This window comes from Amblyomma americanum, chromosome 2 (assembly GCF_052857255.1).
Source record: "Amblyomma americanum isolate KBUSLIRL-KWMA chromosome 2, ASM5285725v1, whole genome shotgun sequence".
In the NCBI taxonomy this organism is placed as follows: domain Eukaryota; kingdom Metazoa; phylum Arthropoda; class Arachnida; order Ixodida; family Ixodidae; genus Amblyomma; species Amblyomma americanum.
In genome coordinates, this window is record NC_135498.1 from 101699329 (window position 1) to 101720732 (window position 21404).

Genomic DNA, 21404 nt, shown 5'->3' on the forward strand with positions numbered 1-21404 from the left:
AACCAGTGGCTCTGCCGTCAACTTGCTGCCCTAGTCATGTGAAGAGAATGTGACATCACACCTATATAAGTTAACTTGAATATGCGACTGGTGATCTACGCAGCACATTCTGAATATCTTTTTAATCTTAGACAGTGAGAGAGAGAAAACAAAAAGAGTATAACGTTGATTCAAAGCCCGTCACCGTATAGTGGTGCATCTAAGAATCATCCGCTCTGAAGTCATCCCGAGAGATTACGTCAGCTGTAACATTCATCATCATCATCAGCCCTACTACACCCACTGCAGGGCAAAGGCCTCTCCCATGTCTCTCCAATTAACCCTATCCTTTGCCAGCTGCATCCACCCTTTGCCTGCAAACTTCTTAATCTCATCCGCCCATCTAACCTTCTGCCGCCCAGTGCTACGCTTACTTTCTCTTGGAACCCACTCCGTTACCCTTAAAGACCAGCGGTTATCTTGCCTTCGCATTACATGCCCTGCCCAAGCCCATTTCTTTCTCTTGATTTCGACTAAGATGTCATTAACCCGTGTTTGTTCCCTCACCCACTCTGCCCGCTTCCGATCTCTTAACGTTACACCTATCATTTTTCTTTCCATGGCTCGCTGCGTTGTCCTTAACTTAAGCTGAACTCTTTTCGTTAGCCTCCACGTTTCTGCCCCATAAGTGAGTACCGGTAAGATTATGCTGTTGTACACTTTCCTCTTGAGGGAAATTGGTAAACTGCCACTCATGATCTGCGAGAATTTGCCGTATGCGCTCCACCCCATTCTTATCCTTCTAGTTATCTCCCTCTCATGATCCGGATCAGCTGTCACTACCTGCCCTAAGTAGACGTATTCCGGCACAATTTCTAGGCTCTCGCTGCCAATTGTGAACTGTTGTTCCCTTGCTAGGCTGTTGAACATTACCTTGGTTTTCTGCATGTTAATTTTTAGACCCATCGATCTGCTCTGCCTGTCTAACTTGTTGATCATGATTTGCAGTTCACCTCCTGAGTGACTCAGCAAGGCAATGTCATCAGCAAATCTCAGATTATTTAGGTATTCTCCATTTATTCTTATTCCCAACTGTTCCCAATTCAGGCCTCGAAATACCTCCTGCAAACATGCGGTGAACAGCATTGGCGAGATCGTGTCTCCTTGCCTGACGCCCTTCCTTATTGGAATTTTATTGCTGATTTTATGGAGGACTATAGTAGCTGTGCAGTTGCTATATATATCTTCCAGTACTTTGACATAAAGCTCTTCTACCCCCTGATTACGCAATGCCTGTATGACTGCTGATGTTTCCACTGAGTCGAATGCTTTCTCGTAATCAATGAAAGCTATATATAGAGGTTGGTTATATTCTGCGCATTTCTCTATCACCTGATTGATGGTGTGAATATGATCTATTGTAGAATATCCTTTACGAAAGCCTGCCTGATCATTTGGTTGATTAAAGTCTAACGTTGCCCTGACTCTATTAGCGATTACCTTAGTAAATACTTTGTAGGCAACGGATAGTAAGCTGATCGGCCTGTAATTTTTCAAGTCCTTGGCGTCTCCCTTCTTATGAATTAAGATAATGTTTGCATTCTTCCAAGCTTCTGGTACAGTCGAGGTCATAAGGCATTGCGTATACAGGGTGGCTAGTTTTTCTAGCACGATGTCCCCTCCATCCTTCAACAGATCTGCTGTTACCTGATCCTCCCCAGCTGCTTTTCCCCTTTTCATTGCTTCTAAGGCTTTCTTTACTTCATCTTTCGTTACTGGCGGGATTACGCATTGCTGTGCACTGCTGTCTTTCTCATTAGCGTTCTGATTACATTGGCTACTGTACAGGTCTGTGTAGAACTCTTCGGCTACGTTAACTATCTTATCCATATTGCTAATGACATTGCCCTGCTTGTCTCTTAATGCATACATCTGGTTTTTACCTATGCCTAGTTTCCTCTTCACTGTTTTTAAGCTACCTCCGTTCTTTAGAGCATGCTCGATTCTCTCCATATTAAACTTCCTTATGTCGGCTACCTTGCGCTTATTTATTAACTTTGATAGCTCCGTTAGTTCTATTCTATCGGTAGTGTTAGATGCCTTCATGTTTTGGCGCTTCTTAATCAGATCTTTCGTCACCTGAGATAGCTTCCCGGTATCTTTTCGAACTGTCCTACCGCCTACTTCTACTGCGCACTCCGTAATTATTGATGTCAGGTTATCGTGCATTGAATGAACATCATGATCATCTTCCTCAGTTAAAGCTGAGTATCTGTTTTTCAGCGCTATCCTAAACTCCTGTGCTTTCCCTCTTACGGCTAACTCGTTAATGGTCTTCTTCTTCGCTAGCTTCTTCCGCTCCCTCTTCAAGTCTAGGCTAATTCTAGACCTTACCATTCTATGGTCGCTGCAACGCACCCTTCCGAGGACGGCCACATCCTGAATGATGCCAGGTTTAGCGCATAGTATGAAGTCTATTTCATTTTTAATCTCACTGTAACATTATGCTCAATAAACTCCATACCGCTGAGTAGAATGTAAACAAACTGGCCTACATTACTCTACTACAAAACAGGAATGACGGGTGCAACGACTCGCGGTTGTTGACGGCTTTATACATGACGGTTTTAGAAGCGCCCCTGACCAGGTTTTGGAAACCTGAAATATACTATCCCAGAGCGTAGATTCAGCCAGTGTCGTCACGGAGAACATTGTAGCCATGCACACCCTAAAAAATGCGGTGTAAACTGAAATCAAAGCCGGCTCACGGTCTCCTTAAACACAGCGAACCTCGTCATCCGCTACACTGGCACCCAAGGCGCAGTGAACCATATTTCTTCAGTTCATCGTTCTGATTCACAGGCGAATGGTTTCTTCGCTCCGCCGTCGTTGTGCGGTTCCTGTCGGTACAAAAAGAAAATGTATATTTTATTTCTTGCACCGACCCACCTGAGTCCCAGCGTGGTATGGGACTACTCTTCTTTTCGTTTATCGTTCGCCTCGTTCATTCCTTCTTTGTACAGCTTATCGTTGCCATGCTTACATTACCGTTTAGCGTGTTTCCGGCAGCCGAACTTTCATATCTGTGTAGCAGAACGTCTAAACACGTTTTAGCATAGCGCCTTTCCAGCATCAAGTTAGCGCAAGGAGAAAAAGAATTATGTTTGCAGATGCTCCAACATCTATTGGTAACATAAGCATGCACGCATTGCAAGCATTTCTATGCAGTGAGATGTTGCATGCACGTTAATCATTTTATCTATACATATAAAGTCTTTTCAGCTGACGGCCAGCTCAATGGCTTTTCAGATGCGCCCGTGAAGCCGCTTTGCCTACCTTGGCTATACCGTGACTGGTAGACATTTTTACTACGCAGAACGTAAGAAGATTACGTAGCCAGCGCTCACCGCGCTGTTAACTTCTTGTCAACCGCGTATAATAAATTCGTCTATAATACATTCTCTTCGCCGCTGGCAAGTCCCATATCCGACGGGTGCAACTTGAGTGCAAAAATCCCGCTTTCTGGGGCATGATGGCGTCCACCTTCTTCCACTTTCTTCCGCAGGACTTACAAGACGGCTTTGGAACTTCTCCAGAGCACAAGTACTGAAAACCTCCTGGCCCTTGGTGTCCACAACACCTTGGACGAGATTGCTGAAGCCCAACGAATCGCCCAGATAGAACGCCTATCCGGTACGCGGACGGGTAGTCATTGTCTCCAACGCCTGGGTATACTATACACAGAAGACAAGCGGGAGGCCTAAGATCGGATACCGGATGATGTTCGCAACCATCTGGTTGTCTGTCTCCTCCCCCGGAATATGAATCCCGAGCACAACCACGACCAGAGGTTGGCTAGAGCGAAAGCTCTGATCGATCTTCCTGCCAACGACACCGGTGCCGTGTACGTAGACACGGCCGAACATCAGGACCAACCCGATACCTACCTGGCTGCAGTAGTTGCGGCTGCGACGGGCAATACCAATTCTCCTGCGAACTTTCGCTCTAGCAGAGCACATCAGGCAGAAGAGGTGGCCATCGCGGACCCCAGGTGTACTACGGTGTTAAGTGACTCTCGGACAGCAGTGATGATCTATGCTCGGAACAATGCGAGCAGCGTAGCGGCGCGTGTCCTTCGCGGGGCGTGGTTGCGTGATGGTGCAGTGTCGATCAAGTGGTTCCCGGCCCATATGGGTCTAAGTGTTTCGTGTAAAGGGAACGCAAACCACAATGAGATGGCCAACGCTGTCGCGATGACTGGCGAACCACGCGGCGGCTATGAGTGCCGGACCCTCGGAGTGGCTACCCTTCGATATCAGCAAGGACCCCATGAACACCTACAACGACGTTGTGAAATGGTATCGTTTACGAAGGAGGACTATGCCGCCCCCACACCCGGGACATACACTGTCGGAGGCAGTGATCTGCAGACAATTACAGACCGGCTCGTTACTGATTCCAGTACTTGCTAAGCATATATGCCCAGAGGTGTATAAGAGTGACGTGTGCAGATTATGCGCGAAGGAGCGGGCCACTTCGGCCCACATCCTGTGGAACTGTGAACTTTATCCGTGTTAGGCCAGTGCGATGAGAACGATCCCGCCACAGTTTGAAGCTGCAGCGCGCAGTGGAGACTACGACACCCAACTTCAGGCCGTCCAGCAGGTCGCGGCGGCCCTCGATAGACAGCGACCGGGGAACTAAGCGGGGGAGGGCGCAAGCCTTACGCTATCCGCGGATAGTACCCGGATGCAGTCTTAAAGGCGCCGACGTGACGACGTCCAGGCGGCGTCGCGGTAACTGGGCACCCATGTTAGGGTAGCCATACCGACTGCAGGCACTCAATAAAGTTGATTCTCTCTCTCTTTGGGGCATCCAGAAGCCACCCCAGTCACCGGTCGGCGTGGTAGGAAAAGAACATACGAAACGTTACTGAAATGTTACTCATAGCAAGGAAATAAAATTGCTTCTTGATCCAGAATAAATACTCTTAGAATATTGGGGGGGGGGGGGCGCGGTTCAGTCTTAATGCAATTTCTTGTCGACGTCCTTGCCAGGTCTGCTCTGATTCCGCAATGTTTGGAGCATTTGAAGATGTCCTGAGGATATTTCGTGCTTATTTGGTCCCTGAAGATCGTTACCACTGACTTTCGCACTCAGTGTCGCACAGGACAAAGAAACGTGTATCTAAAGGAGCTGTTTGGGAGATAAGACCTTTTATACTTACCCAACGAGCGGAAGACTCATCTGGGACCAACACGCGATAATATTGTACCTGGAGGTCAATGTGCTGCTGTTGTAAAACGGGTGTTCTTGAAGCAGAATAGAATAATTGCTCAAACTGCCAAAAAAATCAAAATACTATAGCTTGGAACATGCGAACAAAAACATCTTAAAGTGACAAAGAATTAGAACAGAACTGAAAGTTTAAACGGACCGACCACTGATCAAAACGTGTGATGAGGTTATTGTCGAAATGAAAAGATCGTGCCTTATATTTTTTTTAGAATTGGTCACTGCAGAAACGAAGAAAGTAGGATTTGTAATTTTAATTTGGCATCCGAAGTTACTATAATTGCAATCTTGCGGACATACCCTGCCATTATTAGCACACTACACCGCGTGAACGTGCCTAAGTGAAATATCGCTCTTTTTTTTTAGATGCAGTGTTTTTTTTCGGGAGTAATCCTGGATATTAAAGCTCCCTCCACTACACCATTCGATGAAAGCGACGCACGCTTCGCATTGTCCAAGCTGTGATTTTATCTTTTTCACTAGATGGCACCACTGTATTTTGCACTTCTTGGATGAACCGAAAACCACGGTACACTAAAACTTACGTCGATGAGATGTCAATAACTGTGTCGTAAAAGCTTAGGGTATGAAAATTAAATGGACGTTACTCTATATTAGGAATGTCTAATTACTGTCTGGGGGCCAGATATGAACAGCGTTACTTCTTACTCATCAGGTTTCGAGATTTCGTGGGGTCTGCTACCACCCTGAGATCCCAGCGATACCTGTGGTAGCAACTACTTTTCACGTATCGAGATTTCGTGGGATTTGCTACCACCCTGAGATCACGGCGCCATCAATGACAGACGAGAAAACAGCACATCTCGCATTAAGACTTGTAACGCCATGTACCGCCGAGAAGAAGAATGTGAATCCATGGATAACGACGAAAGTATTATGGAATGACCCAGCTCGTCTAACCAATCAATTGAAGAATTTGATAAAGGTGCCAGCGAAGATATTGAGCAGTGATTTGTGCGATGTTTCAATGGTTGCAATATGTACAAGTGAATTTTTTGTGATTGCGTTTATCGTATGGGGAAATAAACGTAAAAATTCGTATTTCCATTGGTGTACCTCCCTTTAATCTCATTCATATCAATTCTAGTAAAACAAATAGCTAACGCTAGTTACTTCAACGTCTTCCAGACGATGGCGGCCTTATTATTCTTTGGTACATCACCTCTGCCAACTTGTAATCGCCACCATCGCTTTCGCGGATCATGGTTTACAGCATAGGCCGACACAAAAACGGGCGCACGCACTGATCGAGAAATTCTGCGTACAGATCATCGGTAATGGTTCTAACAGAACCATTGCGGAATGAGCTCTGCAGACAAGTTTTCTGTTGCGCCGGAAAAAAAAGATTGGCAGATGATTACGATAGTCGGTAATGCTAAAGTTGAACGCAGCTCTTCCCACGCCACCTGCAACTGCCGGCAGGTGGCGTCTGACGCTGCTAGCCACCCTCTGGTGTCTTCCCGTGGCTGCCACCTTCCGGGTTGCTTATCCCTCCGCTCTCGCCCCGGCAGGAGGCGTTTCGCTCTCCTACTTCCTGCCACGGCTGTCAGGTGACGTTTTACGCCGACGCGGAATCCACCAATGGGCACCTAAGAACTGCGCTCTAACTTTGGTAACTTAAAATTTTGTGCTCTATTTCTTTAAAAAAACAATTAGTGAAATCAGCAAAAAAAAATATTACCCGATAAACGCGGATAAGATGGCGATAAAATCCTGCCGTCCGTCCGTCTGTCCGTACATCCGTCTGTCCGTCCATCCGTCCGTCCATCCATCCATCCATGCATCCATCCTTCCATCCATTGAGAAGAGGACAATAAGGCCAGTCAGTTCGCATGGTGGTGGCGAAGTCGAAAGTAAGCAGGTGGCAGTTGCAGTAAGTCTGAGGAACCAGCTTAACCGAAGGAGAGTATCAAGCGAAACCAGTTAGGAAGGGTGGTGTGCAGTGAATACCAGCACATGCGAATTTGTTCAGAGACCTCTACTCTACTAAGGCACCTCTTTCTTCCTTTTTTCCCGCTTCTTTTATCTCTCGAGTACTGATCCGGAGTTCCCGGGTTCGAACCCGACAGCGGCAGCTGCGTTTTTATGGAGGCAGAACGGTAAGGCGCCCGTGTGCTGTGCGATGCCAGTGCACGTTAAAGATCCCCAGGTGGTCGAAATTATTCCTGAGGCCTCCACTGCGGCATCTCTATTTTCCTTTCTTCTTTCACTCCCTCCTTTATCCCTTCCCTTACGACGCGCTTTAGGTGTCCAACGATATATGAGACAGATACTGCGCCATTTCCTTTCCCCAAAAACCATTTAATATTATTAATATTATTATTAGTGGTAAACTTCTACTGAAGGCCGGAGTTCCTCAGTGTTCTATATCATCACCTCTACTTTTCAATATATTTATTAATGATTTATCTAGGGTTGTTTCAAAAGGTTTAATATTTCAATACGCTGACGACACTGTTCTTCTCTCAAAACATATTTCTTACTGCATGGCTGTCTTGAATCTCCAAGATAATACACACAAAACAATGACTTGGTTCGCTGATAATCATTTAAAGGTTAACACCTCAAAAACCCAACTCGTTTGCTTTAGATCCCCTTTAAAATTAACCGCTATAAACGCGCCAGCTTTTCTACACAGTCACAAATGCCATTCCTGTCGATGCGTGTTAACTACCTACGTGAACTCGGTAAAATACCTGGGAGTATTCTTCGACAGTGATATGTCGTGGCACACTCAGCTATCACATGTTTGCGATAAGCTAAGGAGCGCTGCATGGTTGTTTTTCAACATCAAGTCTCTGGTACCGTTTCCAGTAAAAAAAATGATAGCACATGCTTTGGTCTACAGCACCCTTCGATATGGGATTACCGTCTTTGCTTTTTGCCCTACCCGATGGCAAAACCGCGTGGATTCTTTGTTAACGAAGATACTGAGAAATCTAGCCTACAATAATCCGTCACTCAAAAATCATAACATCTTCTCGGCGCTTGGCTTGCCTTGCTCCTGGTCTTTGTTTGTACAAACTGTGGTGCTACGGCATTTTTGGTTCAGTGATTTTAAAACGTGCTATACAGCCCCCCGAGGCCTTCGAAATAGTGTTCGCTATGTAGTGCCGCGATACTCAACAAGATATGGTGAAGTTAGACGCTGTGTTTACGTGCCGAAAATTCTGAACGATTTGCCAAATGAGGCATTCTCGATCCAGTCAAAAAAGGCATTGAAAAAGATTATTTGTTCATTGTAACGCGGTTGTTTCAATACTTCTAAAAAGTATTGGTCATCACCTCTGAAATATGTTCATCTTAACTTATGTGTATTGCTTCTTGTCTCGTGATTTGCTCCTTGTTTGTGTTTAGCCTCTTAACTGTTAATACCCTTGCATTCACCCTGTTATGCGTCGAGTGAATATTGCACACTCGTCCGCTGATTTTTCCGGGCCAAGTCCTTCAAGCCATTGGTGGCTTTGACAGGCCCGTTTCTTGTACTTTGAATTCTTTTGTGCAGTAAAAATATTATTATTATTATTATTATTATTATTATTATTATTATTATTATTATTATTATTATTATTATTATTATTATTATTATTATTATTATTATTATTATTATTATTATTATGTTATCTCTTCCCTTACAACGAGGTTCAGGTGTCCGCTGTGATATCTGAGACAGTTACTGCGTCATTTCTCTTCCTCAAAAACCAATTTTTCTCAAACGCAGACCCGCCGTGGTGGCGCAGTGGTTAGGGCGCTCGGCTACTGATCTAAAGTACCCGGGTTCGAACCCGACCGCGGCGGCAGCGTTTCGATGGAGGCGAAACGCAAGGCGCCCGTGTGATGTGCGATGTCAGGGCACGTTAAAGATCCCCAAGTGGTCGAAATTATTTCGGAGCCCTCCACTACGGCACCTCTTTCTTCCTTTCTTCTTCCACTTACTCCTTTATTCCTTCCCTTACGGCATGGTTCAGGTATCAGCCGAGATGGGATACAAATACTGCGCCATTTCTATTCCCTAAAAGCCAATTTATTGACTATTGTTATTAAACCCAGTCAACATTTGTGAAGGTTTGTTGCGGGAAACAGCGAAAGTAACTGTGTTATACTCTGCACGCGTACACACACACACACACACACACACACACACACACACACACACACACACACACACACACACACACACACACACACACACACACACACACACACACACACACACACACACACACACACACACACACACACACACACACACACACACACACACACACACACACACACACACACACACACACACACACACACACACACACACACACACTTTCTCTCTCTGTCTATCCTGCACATAAATGAAAGCATGTTTTTGCTTGTGTTGTAGCGAGTACTGTCTACTGCAAAAGGACTGGCTGCCATGCGCTCCCGATCTACTATATCTCTTAATTAAAGACGTCCACGACGTCCACAGGGAACCTTTACCAAAACACTTCCGGCTTTTTCGCCGAAAGAGAGTTATAGTGCTAACGCAGTACACACTTTTATTTCTCAGTTACTCTCCCACCAACACAACTACAGCCGGTGCCCTACACGCATTGCTCATACCCAACGGCATAATTTCTTCAAGCATCATTCAAATGCAAATTACAGCGTATTGTGTGCTAGCACAACAACGCGATTTCTACTGACGCACGGCTTGACAATTAGCAGTGCTGAAGATAACTTACCCGGAGCTTGGCGTATAATACTTTAGTCGTTGCTACTTTATTCGAATGAAATATTAAAGATTCATCAAAGGTGACAGCGACTGCGAAACTTTCCACGTTCACTGTTTCTCGGAAACGCTAATCGCGAAAACAAGCTCCGCATAGCAACAGCTGCCAACAACTTCGACTGCTCCCAAGCTAGGGTTTGACGCAGCACTTCTGTGTTTTATGTTTTATTGTCCATGTAGCAATATTTACTGCTACTGTTCCTGCGGTTTCTAATCAACAGGTAACAAAAAAGTGCTTTCGCAATACTGAAACCACGGAAACGCTGAATTTTCTCGTAGCCTCGATGCGCGGCCTGACACAGGCCTATCAAAGCAATGCATAAAACGCTCTTCTGTTCGTGGCTTCATGCCTAAACTGCTCAGTATATAGACATTTTTGTGATTTTCCTGTTTTGAGAACTTTTGTTAGCACCTGCAAATGTTTTCCAAGCAGTTATCCTGCTCCTGTCTATTTCTGCACGAGATCGAGCAACAATGTTATGAAAATGACCGGTATCAATGCCTCTCCTTTATCTCAACATCAGCTAGTGCGGTCTCTTGCAGCAAAGTGCGAGTGCAGTGTGTTTATTTCATTGATGACTTAGAGAAGCAAGCATTTGCAGTGTCGACAACTCACCCTATGTTCTGACTCGCTGCTCGCTCACGACGTTCGCAGGAGAGGAGAGACCTCAGAAGACCTCATAACGCCTAAGCTGCACATCTGTGCCTAGGCGATGCAGCCGGCGGGCATTTCGACAAGATGTAGCTGAAAACAGACTTGCGTTCATGTTCAGTGACGTTGTAAGTGACATCACAAGCGAGGAGGATAGGTTCAGGAAGGCAGGCTTCTATTTTGTGAAAGAGGCAGTGTGCGTTGCATACAAGACACTGCGAGGCCACACAAGTAATGGGCACCTACAGCTGCAGCACGGTAAGTAAGCTCGAACGGGATGTGCTTAGAGGCGGATGGATGCATCTTTCACAATCCTGCTTTTTAAGTTAACTTCATGTGCCGTTTACATTTGGTTTGAGAAATTTATACTTTATTGGAATATCAGTCAGCAAGCCGCTTGCTTGAAGATCGTGTCTGTAATTTCTAATTATATCAGGTGACTTCGTCGAACCTGTAAATAACAACCAAATAACCGTGTCCAAACTACCTCTCCGCTACTCGTAATCAGTTGACTGAATGTTACGAGCGTGAGCCTAACCTGCAGGCTGGCTCACAAGAGGATGATAGCATTGCGCCGGCGGAAACCGTTGTCTCGCCTTCGCGGCTCATACTCACCTGCAAACAAAATATTACACGAAATGCCGGGAGGTATTGGACTTCAAATTCATTTTGTTCTTATCGTAGCCGTTTCAGCCTAAGAGGTTAGGTACCTGAAAGGTGACATGCTGAGCTGTGAGCACGTCCCGAGCCGTTACACTGTAAACTATAGTGAAGCTGTTTGCAATCTGACCTTGTCAAACTTTTATGTCTTTAATACCTATGCACGGCATTTCTATCTTAAGGCACAACTTATTGCTCCTTAGAGGCCAAATATTCAGGGTTAACTAGATATAAAAAATTATCAGCATCCATTTTTTTTATTTTTCATATTCTTTTATTGCGACGTATTCCATTCCCTCTTAGTAATGTGTTAACGGGCCTTCTGGGTATATAATTTGCTACATATAATACCTCTACAAAAACTACTGCTTTATCCTGTGGTCGTATGTGTAATTAATCAAATAAATGGCTTGGAGTGAGTCACCACTCTGACCAAATTTAGTTTTATTCGAATACATTTTTCAGCGCAGATTAGGCAAGGCATGGCACGTCACACGTGACGCATGACACTTGCGCCCAGGTGAATCTGCTGGTTTTCTAAAGATGTTTATTTGATTCTATGTTTTTATGTTATTTTAAGCGAAGTGATGAGGCAAGCACTTGTGGTCTGGCAGTTTCAGGCTTCTTGTTTGTGCTTACGTATATGTGGTCACGTATGTCTCTTTCGTTACGTCCTATTTTGCTCTGAAAAAAAAATGCATTCGAATAACGAAGGGCAATTAGCTTCTCTTTCTACTCTAACAAAGCTGCTTCCACCTTATGCTTATGGGCGAAATCAAGCATCCTCAGCGGCTTTTAACATGCACTGCTTTTTCAGAGCGCGCACCAAGTGACCTCAGTTACCCTCATGCTGATGTACATGCGCAGGTGATTTGCATGGCTCGTTAGTTATAGAGCGACAGCCTTGGAAATAGGCAAGCGTGCTGGCAGTTGGGGTGTCGGGATGTCGGTGGTGTTACCCTAACTTCAGTGTTGTCGACAACTGCTCCGCCTGTGCATCGAGGTTACAAATCAAGCTTGTAGCTCTTACGTCTGCTTTCAAAAAGTCATCTTTTTCGCGCCGAAGCTATCAAGCTAGTCTTCGTCGTACCCGGTTTTCAAAGATAGAAGCGTTTAACAAAACTAAAAGGGGCCAGTGAGCGACGCAAGCGGTGTGCATGGTCTTGATTGCCTTAGGTAAGGTAACGTCTGGTCAGGTAAGACGAACTTGTAACAAGCCCAGTGCGGAAAAGTCTACGATACATGTTCAAGGATGCGCGAGAACTTAGCTCAAACAGTGTTCATTCCGTTTAAGAGCAGTTAATGCGAAAAATCCCTTGTTTCCGTTCTCTAGTCAAGACTCAAACTGTAACCTCTGAAATCCTTTCTTCCTCCTGCTACATACACCAACAGAGCTGAGTCATTCTCACTTCCTGCAAGTGCCCGTGAGAAAACATGAGGTTGGATGGGAGGGCACGATATGGCCTATTAGCCAAATAGGGGCAACAAATGCACAAACATGTCTGCATCAAAGGAAACTTGCTGATATAGACCGGCGTACTTATTGATAAGATAGCGAGGAGATGACCATGCACACAGAGGTGAGGAAAGCAAGTGTCAACGTTGCCGTGTGCACTGCTGCCGTCGTTTTCCTCGAAGACAAACAGATTTGACAAAGAGGCCACGAAGAAAGATGCATTCGCTGTGCAGTTCACCAGAGAGAGAAATGTGATAAGTGCATTCCACACCAAACGGACCAGTTTGCGCTCGATCGTCTCCGATTTATCTCTTAAAATCTATTACTCTTTTTTTGAATTATTGAAAATAGTGTTCCCGAATAGCTTCGGAAAAATATTTTCTCTGGCCTTGCGAAAAGCCTTTTGAGTTTTCCAGAGAAGAAGTTGCAAAAAACCAGTGCTTTCTTTTTTCGCTTCAGCGTTTTTCTGAACATTGCCTAAGCTCGGGTGTTCCTAATAAAAAAAAATACTAAATGAGACTCAACTGGTAGTTTTTCTTATCTTCATTTCACTCAGGGATATTTCTCGCAGTGTTCTTACTTATTTTAGACGAGATAAAACTCTTTGAAGTTGAGCGCCGCACCACCGGTCATAGTTGCCCCGTAGTGCCACTCCACTGAACAACACGCGGGCGACACTACTGAAAGCCGCCGACTCCAGTGTCTTCCCGCGTCCTCACTCGTTCAGGTGTCACATGCTGCCGCACATTGGGCATAGCCGGCAGGAGCGCTTCTCGCGTGCTGTGTATACAAGAGCAGTGGTATGCGTGGGCGTCAAGTCACTCGGGGGGAGCGAAGATTAATAACTATAGTTGCCTCACAAAATATACCCGACGAACGCTGGCACTTTCAGTAGTGACGGCAGCGCACTCGTCACAGAGCGGTGAGCGTGAGAGGAAGTTTTTTTTTTTTTGTAAAAACGTTAGTTGATTCACGACACCTTCTGTGTTTTAGCCGTGCCGATGTCGCATGTATGGCTCTCGTCTATGCATGACTACTTCCCGCTGCGTGCAACAAATCAAAGGGATGCTTTGAATAAGGTACTATAGTCCTTATTCGTTCGGAATGGCGTCTAGAATCTATCGGTGCCCAAGCAGCTACTACTGTAAACTTAAAGCAACACATTCATGAAACGGAAGCTCCGCCCAACCAGTGCGAGCTCTGTATAGTGTATTATGGTAAGTAAGCGGCGACTGCAGTAACGAGTGCTATCATCTCCAAGTTATGCTTGTAATGGCAACGTTCAGGCTACGGCTTAGTGTTGGCGTGCTTTAACACCAGTACGAAGACTACAGTATCCGTTTGTTGCAATAAAGAAGAGCTTGGTAAACAAAGTGGAGGAGCGGAAAAGAAGCATGTAACTTATGCTGTAAAATAGCGCACACGATTCCGATGTAGCCTAGGTTGACATTGATTGGCGCAAAGGTAATGCAAAAGTACAATAAGGTTTGGTTTATGGTTTATGGGGGTTTAACGTCCAAAAGCCGAGCGCCGCAACCACTAAGCCACCACGGCGGCAAAAGAAGAATAAGGAGAAACTGCGCTAGGACAACTGAAGGCTCGGGGAATATTGACGGATATGAGTTTGTTGGAGAAAAAAAAAATGGCGACTTCCAAACCAGGTTTATGTTCGATACATGCTCAGAATAAGGGAATGTTTGTAAGGGTCTAAGAAGTTAAATGTGCTCGGCGTAATAGCAGTATAAGGCTTAAAGAACTCCTCAAATATACAGACTTAGGAGTAGAACATCTACTGTGTTCTTTATGTTAAAGTCATCGGGTTGTGCTTGGCGACCTTTTGACGATGAAGTGTAACTCCAAGGGCTCGACAACAATAAGCTATTTAGTAGCTAGCCTTTAGGTGTAGTTTTTGAGGAAGAAAAATTATGTTCACGTGCTTTTTCCTACCCTTGCACAATCAAGGACGGCGTTTCAAAACAAAAGCGACATTCCGCTATCACAGCTGGAACAGGCAACACTTGTACGGAATGAGACTCGCTCGCAAGCTCCGAGAATTAAAAATAAAATAAACATACATGTGAAGCTTGGCTTCTGCCAGCTGCACGATCCAGCCGTTTGGCGGTTTTTCACAAACTCCATCGTGCGAAGGCACAGTTCTGAGGATAGCGCTTAGCACTGCGGCCTTATTTAGCAATACAGGAAGAAAGCGTCCTTAAATCTTTAAGGGTATTTTCAGGTTTAAATCATGAGCGTCAGCATTTAAGCTTAAGATATGATTTAGTGTTTTAAGATAAAACATTTGAGTTGATGAATGCATTTTGTCCTACCCTTCCGTATTATCTGTACATCGAAACAAGAAAGTGTACTGACTGTCGCGAATGATTAGAAGGAATACATGAGCAGGTCGGCGCCTAACGAACAGCATCTTGCAATTGCAACCTCCTTCAGGACGCTTATGGCTCGCAGAAAGGCAACTGCTGAATTTAGTAAGTAGAAGTAACCTCACAGTACTTTGTAATGTTCAGCTTCTAAGCGTAGATCGACTGCACATGTTGAATTGACCCCACCATTTCGAGGCGAATTGGAGCGCGTCTTGTAGATACGTAGCATCCAGCGGCATTTTCGACAGTGGAAGCTGTGGGTAGGTACCTTGAGCGAGCACTGACGCAACAACAAATCGCCTGTAATTGCTACTTTTGCAGGTTATTATTGTTATTATCAAAGGCATTCTTCTACGTATAGAGAATTTATAGGATTCATTTCTGTAGACTAGTCCAGGGTATATGTGCAGAAACATGAATGAGAGGTGCGTAAGACTGCATGTACGAATACAAAAAATGATTGCACACAGCGCGTAATCAGCAAAATAGTAAGCTTACTAACTGCTTATGATATTGTTAATATAGAGCAGTACACTGACAACGTTAGCGTGATAATGCGAATATCATTTTATTTCTTGCCCTAAGTATACACGACAGCAGCAGCGATACACAAGAGTCACTGCATCATGCTGTAGGTCTTAAGCAATAAAGTGATAGAACTCAACGTTTATACCTATACTTTTTATGTTATTGCATTCGTAGTATGTTTATGGTTAAAAAATCTACGCAAAAAACTATTTCTTCAACGTTATTATATTAGATATAAGGAGTGAATAGTACATTATTATATATTGCTGCAGACTTTAGCAGTTGCCTATTTCAGACGCCATTGGTCATAATGGTTATGCGATAGTGTTGTTTAAAATTTCACTCCGGAAACAGCGCGTTAATATTTTTGGGCAGCTAAACCTAGTTGACGGGAATAGTGGTTACGTCTTCCTTTGTATACTTTTAAGACGGTGCGACAGTCACACCGCATTGGTACAGCGTCCTTTTGGAGTGTATGAATAGTGGTAGCGACCATTTGCCACGTGCTAGAGAGATAATAAACCGTTTATGTCTCTTCTGTAATATATCACAGGTTCAATATAATTGAGACATGACAACTCAATTCTTAATCCTGTACGCAATGTGCGACTGAAAGAAGCAAGAGTGAAGTGTACCTAACTTTTCATGTAGGGATGCCTCCATAGCAAAATGAAGCATAAATATGACTTATTTACAGAGCTTGTCTTAAAGTAATATCCGATTTAGCTTACTGTCTAGTGGAATGGTTCATAAGGAGTTGATGAGATGGTGTGTTTTTTATTCACCAGAATAGAAAGTTAGGATAGTTGGAAGCTGTTCATGACGAAAATGGGGGCGCAAACAAAACGGAGACACAAACACGAAGGCGCTCATCCTGTGGTCTTATTTCTGTGTCTCCGAGTTGTTTGCGCCCCGATTTTCATCGTTTTTTCTTGTTACTTAGGCCTGCTTTTCAAAACAGCTATTGCGACGATTATAGATAGATTTAAAGATATCTTAGGCATAGTAGCAGCGCAGAAAAATACACAGAAAAAGAAGAACGAGTGTTTTTTTTTTTCCTCTGCTACTATGCCTAAGGTAAGTAACCAACTCGCCCAAGAGCTCGTTTTATTAAAGATGATACCTTTACTATTAATTTTTGAAAAGAAAATAGTTCAACTTAATTTTATAACTAAAATTGTTTTCTATCAGCTGAGTCCACTAATAGCCCTAATCGCACTGAGCAAGCATTTTTACGTATGTTAGTAAAGATGAATGCCGAGTGTGAAAAAAGAGGGATATGAGCGAGGGTGCATTCTATGCGATGCACTAGGCTGCGTCGTTCTTTAATGCTCTCACAGTAAAGCGACAATCTTAAATTATGATCCCATCAGTCAAGCAGAGAACAGCACGCTTCGCACTGCGTGTCTTTCAACTAGTATTTCCAAACAACGATCCCAAAGCTAACCAGACTTATCAAGATTTTTTGCTTATTTAGTACTTTATCAGGTCTCATACGTTGCATGTACTGCGTTTAGGCAGACGAAGATTTATCACTGTCAGGAATCCTGTCTGCATGTGCACTGCCAGTAGTGACTAACGGGAGTCTCTGATGATCACGCTACGCGTTATAAGACGGGTCAACTCTTAGGCATTTCTTTTATTTCTGGTGCACCGCTTCGCGACTTGAGCTCTTCTACAGGTAAAACGGCAGTTATGCTGAAGTGACAGGACATAGCTATAGCAACGGTTTTCAGCCTTCACTTGAGGGACCGAAATCTCTCAAGGTAAATATGCTAACTACCGCCTTGAAGTAGTTCCAGTCTGATGCGGCGGCAGTTGATGCTGTAAGAAATTCAGCAATGTATGATACAATTCTCAGCATACCTAGGGCTTTCGCGCCCCTGTTTATTTGCCACCTCGCCCGTGTTATTTTTTGTTTTCATTCCACCTTAATTACATCTGAGTTTTAACGCTGTCATGCTTTTGTCTCTGTCTTGATCACCTTAGGCCGCTTTAAATGTTGGCACGGTTTCTCAGTTTTAATCGTTTTTAGCGCTTTGATTGCAGTCACTCTTTAGCCGTGTCATTTGCAGGCTTTTATTTGATTTTATTTTTGCAGTTTTCCTTTGTTACCGCATTAGCCGTGTTTTCTGTTGGCTTTCATTCACATTGTTATAGTTAAGTGTTTTAGCGCTAATCATGTATTGTTCGTTTTTTTTTTCGCCTATGCCCTCAACCACCTCTTTTGTTTTGTTGCGTTTTTATATCTCTATTTTTGTGCGGGTAACGAATAGAAAAGTGGCGAGTCGAATGGTTTTACCTCGATTCGTCCTTGTAAAACCTTGCTCGTGAGTATCTTTGCATTGTTTTGCTTGTGAGCTTTCTCTCCCAGCATAAAAAGGTGATGTTCGGTTGTGTTTGAAAAAAGTAAGAGAAAACTGCGGCCCCCGCATTGGAGGAATGCGTAAGCATTGACGCCTCCTCGCCCCTCTTTGCCTCTCTTTACTCTTTACTCACGCTTCGCTCCGTCCACACCTCCGGTTTTTCAAATTTGGCACCACGCTTTAGCTTCACCCACTTCCGCTGTTTTCAAATTTGGCGACACTTTTGCTCCGGCCCCGCCCACGTTTTTGACGTTTTTGGCTCTAATTAATCCATTTTTAACCCCACATGCACCAGACGATTTCGTCTGCGTGGATTTTTGATGCTCTATCTAATGCAACCATTCTTTTTCTTTTAACTTAATTCGTTCGAACGTTTTCGCGATGACAAGATCGTGATGACACGAAACCGCAAACATAGCCATAAAATGCTTACGCGTTAATAAAGTTGCCAGTTCAGAGCTGTTGTATCCAGTTCTTGTACTAGTCCATCGTCCCCAGCGCTACCTTTTTAGGAATGTAAGAAATGGCGACAGACCAATCAACACACAGGGAGGCCGCTGCTAGAGTGCGACGGCATCGTTCCCATCGCCGTAGATCTTATACGAGCGCAGTTTCCTTTGTTGGAAATACTCGAGATGCTTCTGCAACTTGTCCTCCCCATCCACATGACGTTGGAAAGAATAGAAGCGGAAGGTTCACTAGACAACAGACATATAACATTTTTGGTCAACTGTAGTTTCTGTAACACAGGAAGACAAACTACCGGGGACACAAGTCTTCTTGCGTGCTATGAACGCGAAATCATTGTTCACTACTGCTGCTTCCTTTGGAGCGTTTGTAGTTGACTATATATGCGGTATTTTGTGCGTTGTGTAACTTAGTTCGCGTTGGCTATCGAACCGCACATCTTTCGAACCTCCGTTGGTTAATGCCCATTTATGCAGAACTGGTGATTCTGTACTCAACATTCATAAATGGCGGCGAATCCTCGTGCCACTGCCAGCGCTATGAAGCAGCGGTTAAGCGATGCGCAACTGCACTGGCAGGTAGCTAATCCTATCACAGCCACCGGTAGGGGTTGTGCGACCCACGTTGCACTTCCCGAGCAACTTCTCGCGCAGCTTGAGCGGCGCTCCTCCGAACTTTCACGAGCTTACTTCGAAATACTTCGTGAACGAAAAGTGTGGACACTTACTGTAGACGCCACGCCTGATGCAAGTAATGCTTAGGCATTACTAAGACCGATGCGACATCAACCAAGGCTCGCTGATTTGGACATGTCACGAGAAGATATGACATACATCTCGGAAGAAAAGTGTCGAAGGTGGACATCAAAACCAAGAGGGCCCCGGGCGACCGAAGAAGATAGGGAGAAAACTGGTAGACACCCGATCAAGTTGGCAGTGAATGTGCAGCTCAGAACAGAAACACGGGGAAGGCGTTCATTAGAGACAGGAACCCAACATACGCAAGTGAGATGAGCTAGCGTTGGAGCCGGAAGAAAATTTCTGTAATGAATTGTTTTCAGTTAACCGGTGCGGCTGTCTCTGCTGAGTCATTTGATGTGCCGCCCATTTGAGCATGCCATGTATGTTTTCCTCTATTTGATACCCTCCAGAAGATTCCAACCATCAACGCCATCGCAGGTAGCTTGAAACGCATGGCGATAAAATCTTCATTTCTTCCATTCAGGACATCTAGTCTGGAAGACTGCTCAGAACTTGCCAGCACCGGTTTTCGCGTTTCTTCAGAACTTATGACTGGAAGCTGTGCGCAATTTGTTTTTCGTGCGGATGTTATCGCCCTGATACAATGGACGCTATATACGCACATGTGCCACGCTGCACAAATCTAGCGCTCATCAGACAGCTGTCGTGATTTCCTGAGTCTAACGCCGATGAGATCCCTCCTTGTATGCTAAAGGGTACCTAATAGATCAGCCATCTGCGGCGTGCAAGCAATTCTTGTGGTCGAGTTCAATGGATTTCGAACTGTCGACATTCTCGTGGCCGCGGCACGAGGCCGTGCGCTGAGCAGGCTGATAAAAAAAACGGCTACACCCCCCCCCCCCCCTATCCTGGGCTCAATAGCTAAGCAGATGCATGTTCAGTGACTGCGCTTTCATTTCGCACTTTATACCACCCAACTTTCAATGACGCGTAATCGCAGCTACCGCTTCGAGCTAGTAAGTGGATGTAATCACACATACATAGACACTCCAAACTTGCTTTTCGGTTGCGGTTTGCATTTGCTTGAAAAAAGTGGCTCTTTCGAAGCCGCGTCGACAATATAATACTACATCGGCACATTTGAAGCACAAACATAAATTGTTAACACACACCATGCCAGCACCAGAAACCTTACTCAAACTCGCTAACATGCGCAATCGGCAGCCTGCAGTGCCCACACGGCGCCGAATTTTTCCCACTGTGCGGATAGAAACTGCCGCAGTCAGCCACTGAGGACGCTACGAACGCGAGATTATGTTTTGAACTAGTAGTGGCTCGCGTTTGACTGACAACGTTATTTGCCTAGCTACTCTCGATGCGGTCCAGTAAAGCTGACCCACGCACCGTGCGGCTTCGACAGGCCGGAGATGCTTATGCCTGTAACCACGCGCAAGTCGCGCGGAAAGGCACTACAAAAACTGCTTGCTCTTCTCGCTATCCTGTGTGTGATGGCACTGGGATCGACACGGTACACTTCAGCCCAGCTTGTCTTATGTTTAAAGCCTTCTCGAGAACTAAAGAATTCTTGTGGTCTCCTCTATATCCCTGTGAAAGCCTACCTATAGTGACGGCGAAATTCTTTAGTCAGTACAGTTCTTACTGCAACTCCACTGCCGGTGTGACTCGCTTTGTGCCGGCGGCGCGACAACTGGTCTTTTTAAACAACAGCTGATTTCTTGTTTCGGGTACCGCTATAGTCTGTTGATGGACATAGCTGTTCGTGAAATCTGCACTGCGGATGCTTAAAGTAGCGCCCCGATTCTGGTGCCGCAGTAACCTGGTGTGGAAGGGATAAAATCCCTTGCTGCATTGAAAGTGCCCGACGCCGTGATAAGAGCGGCATGGAAATTTAGACTAGTGGCTACAAAATAGCGGCAGCCAGCCACCTTCATCATCATCAGCCTGGCTACACCCACTGTAGGGCAAAGGCCTCTCCCATGAGCCGCCGCGGTGGCTCAATGGTTATGGTGCTCGGCTGCTGACCCGAAAGACGCGGGCTCGATCCCCGTCGCGGTGGTCGAATTTCGATGGAGGCTACATTCTAGAGGCCCGTGTACTGTGCGATGTCAGTG

General features: G+C 45.0%; 1 protein-coding gene across 1 annotated transcript in view; it reads left to right on the top strand.

The window, feature by feature from the left end:
* The first annotated feature begins 10700 nt into the window (after positions 1–10700).
* LOC144118880 (uncharacterized) overlaps positions 10701–21404 on the top strand; it is a 50767-nt gene continuing 40063 nt past the window's right edge. The window contains exon 1 of the mRNA XM_077651663.1: positions 10701–10970. Coding sequence (XP_077507789.1) covers positions 10947–10970 — 24 coding nt within the window. The 5' untranslated portion in view covers positions 10701–10946. The remainder of the gene's footprint in view (positions 10971–21404) is intronic.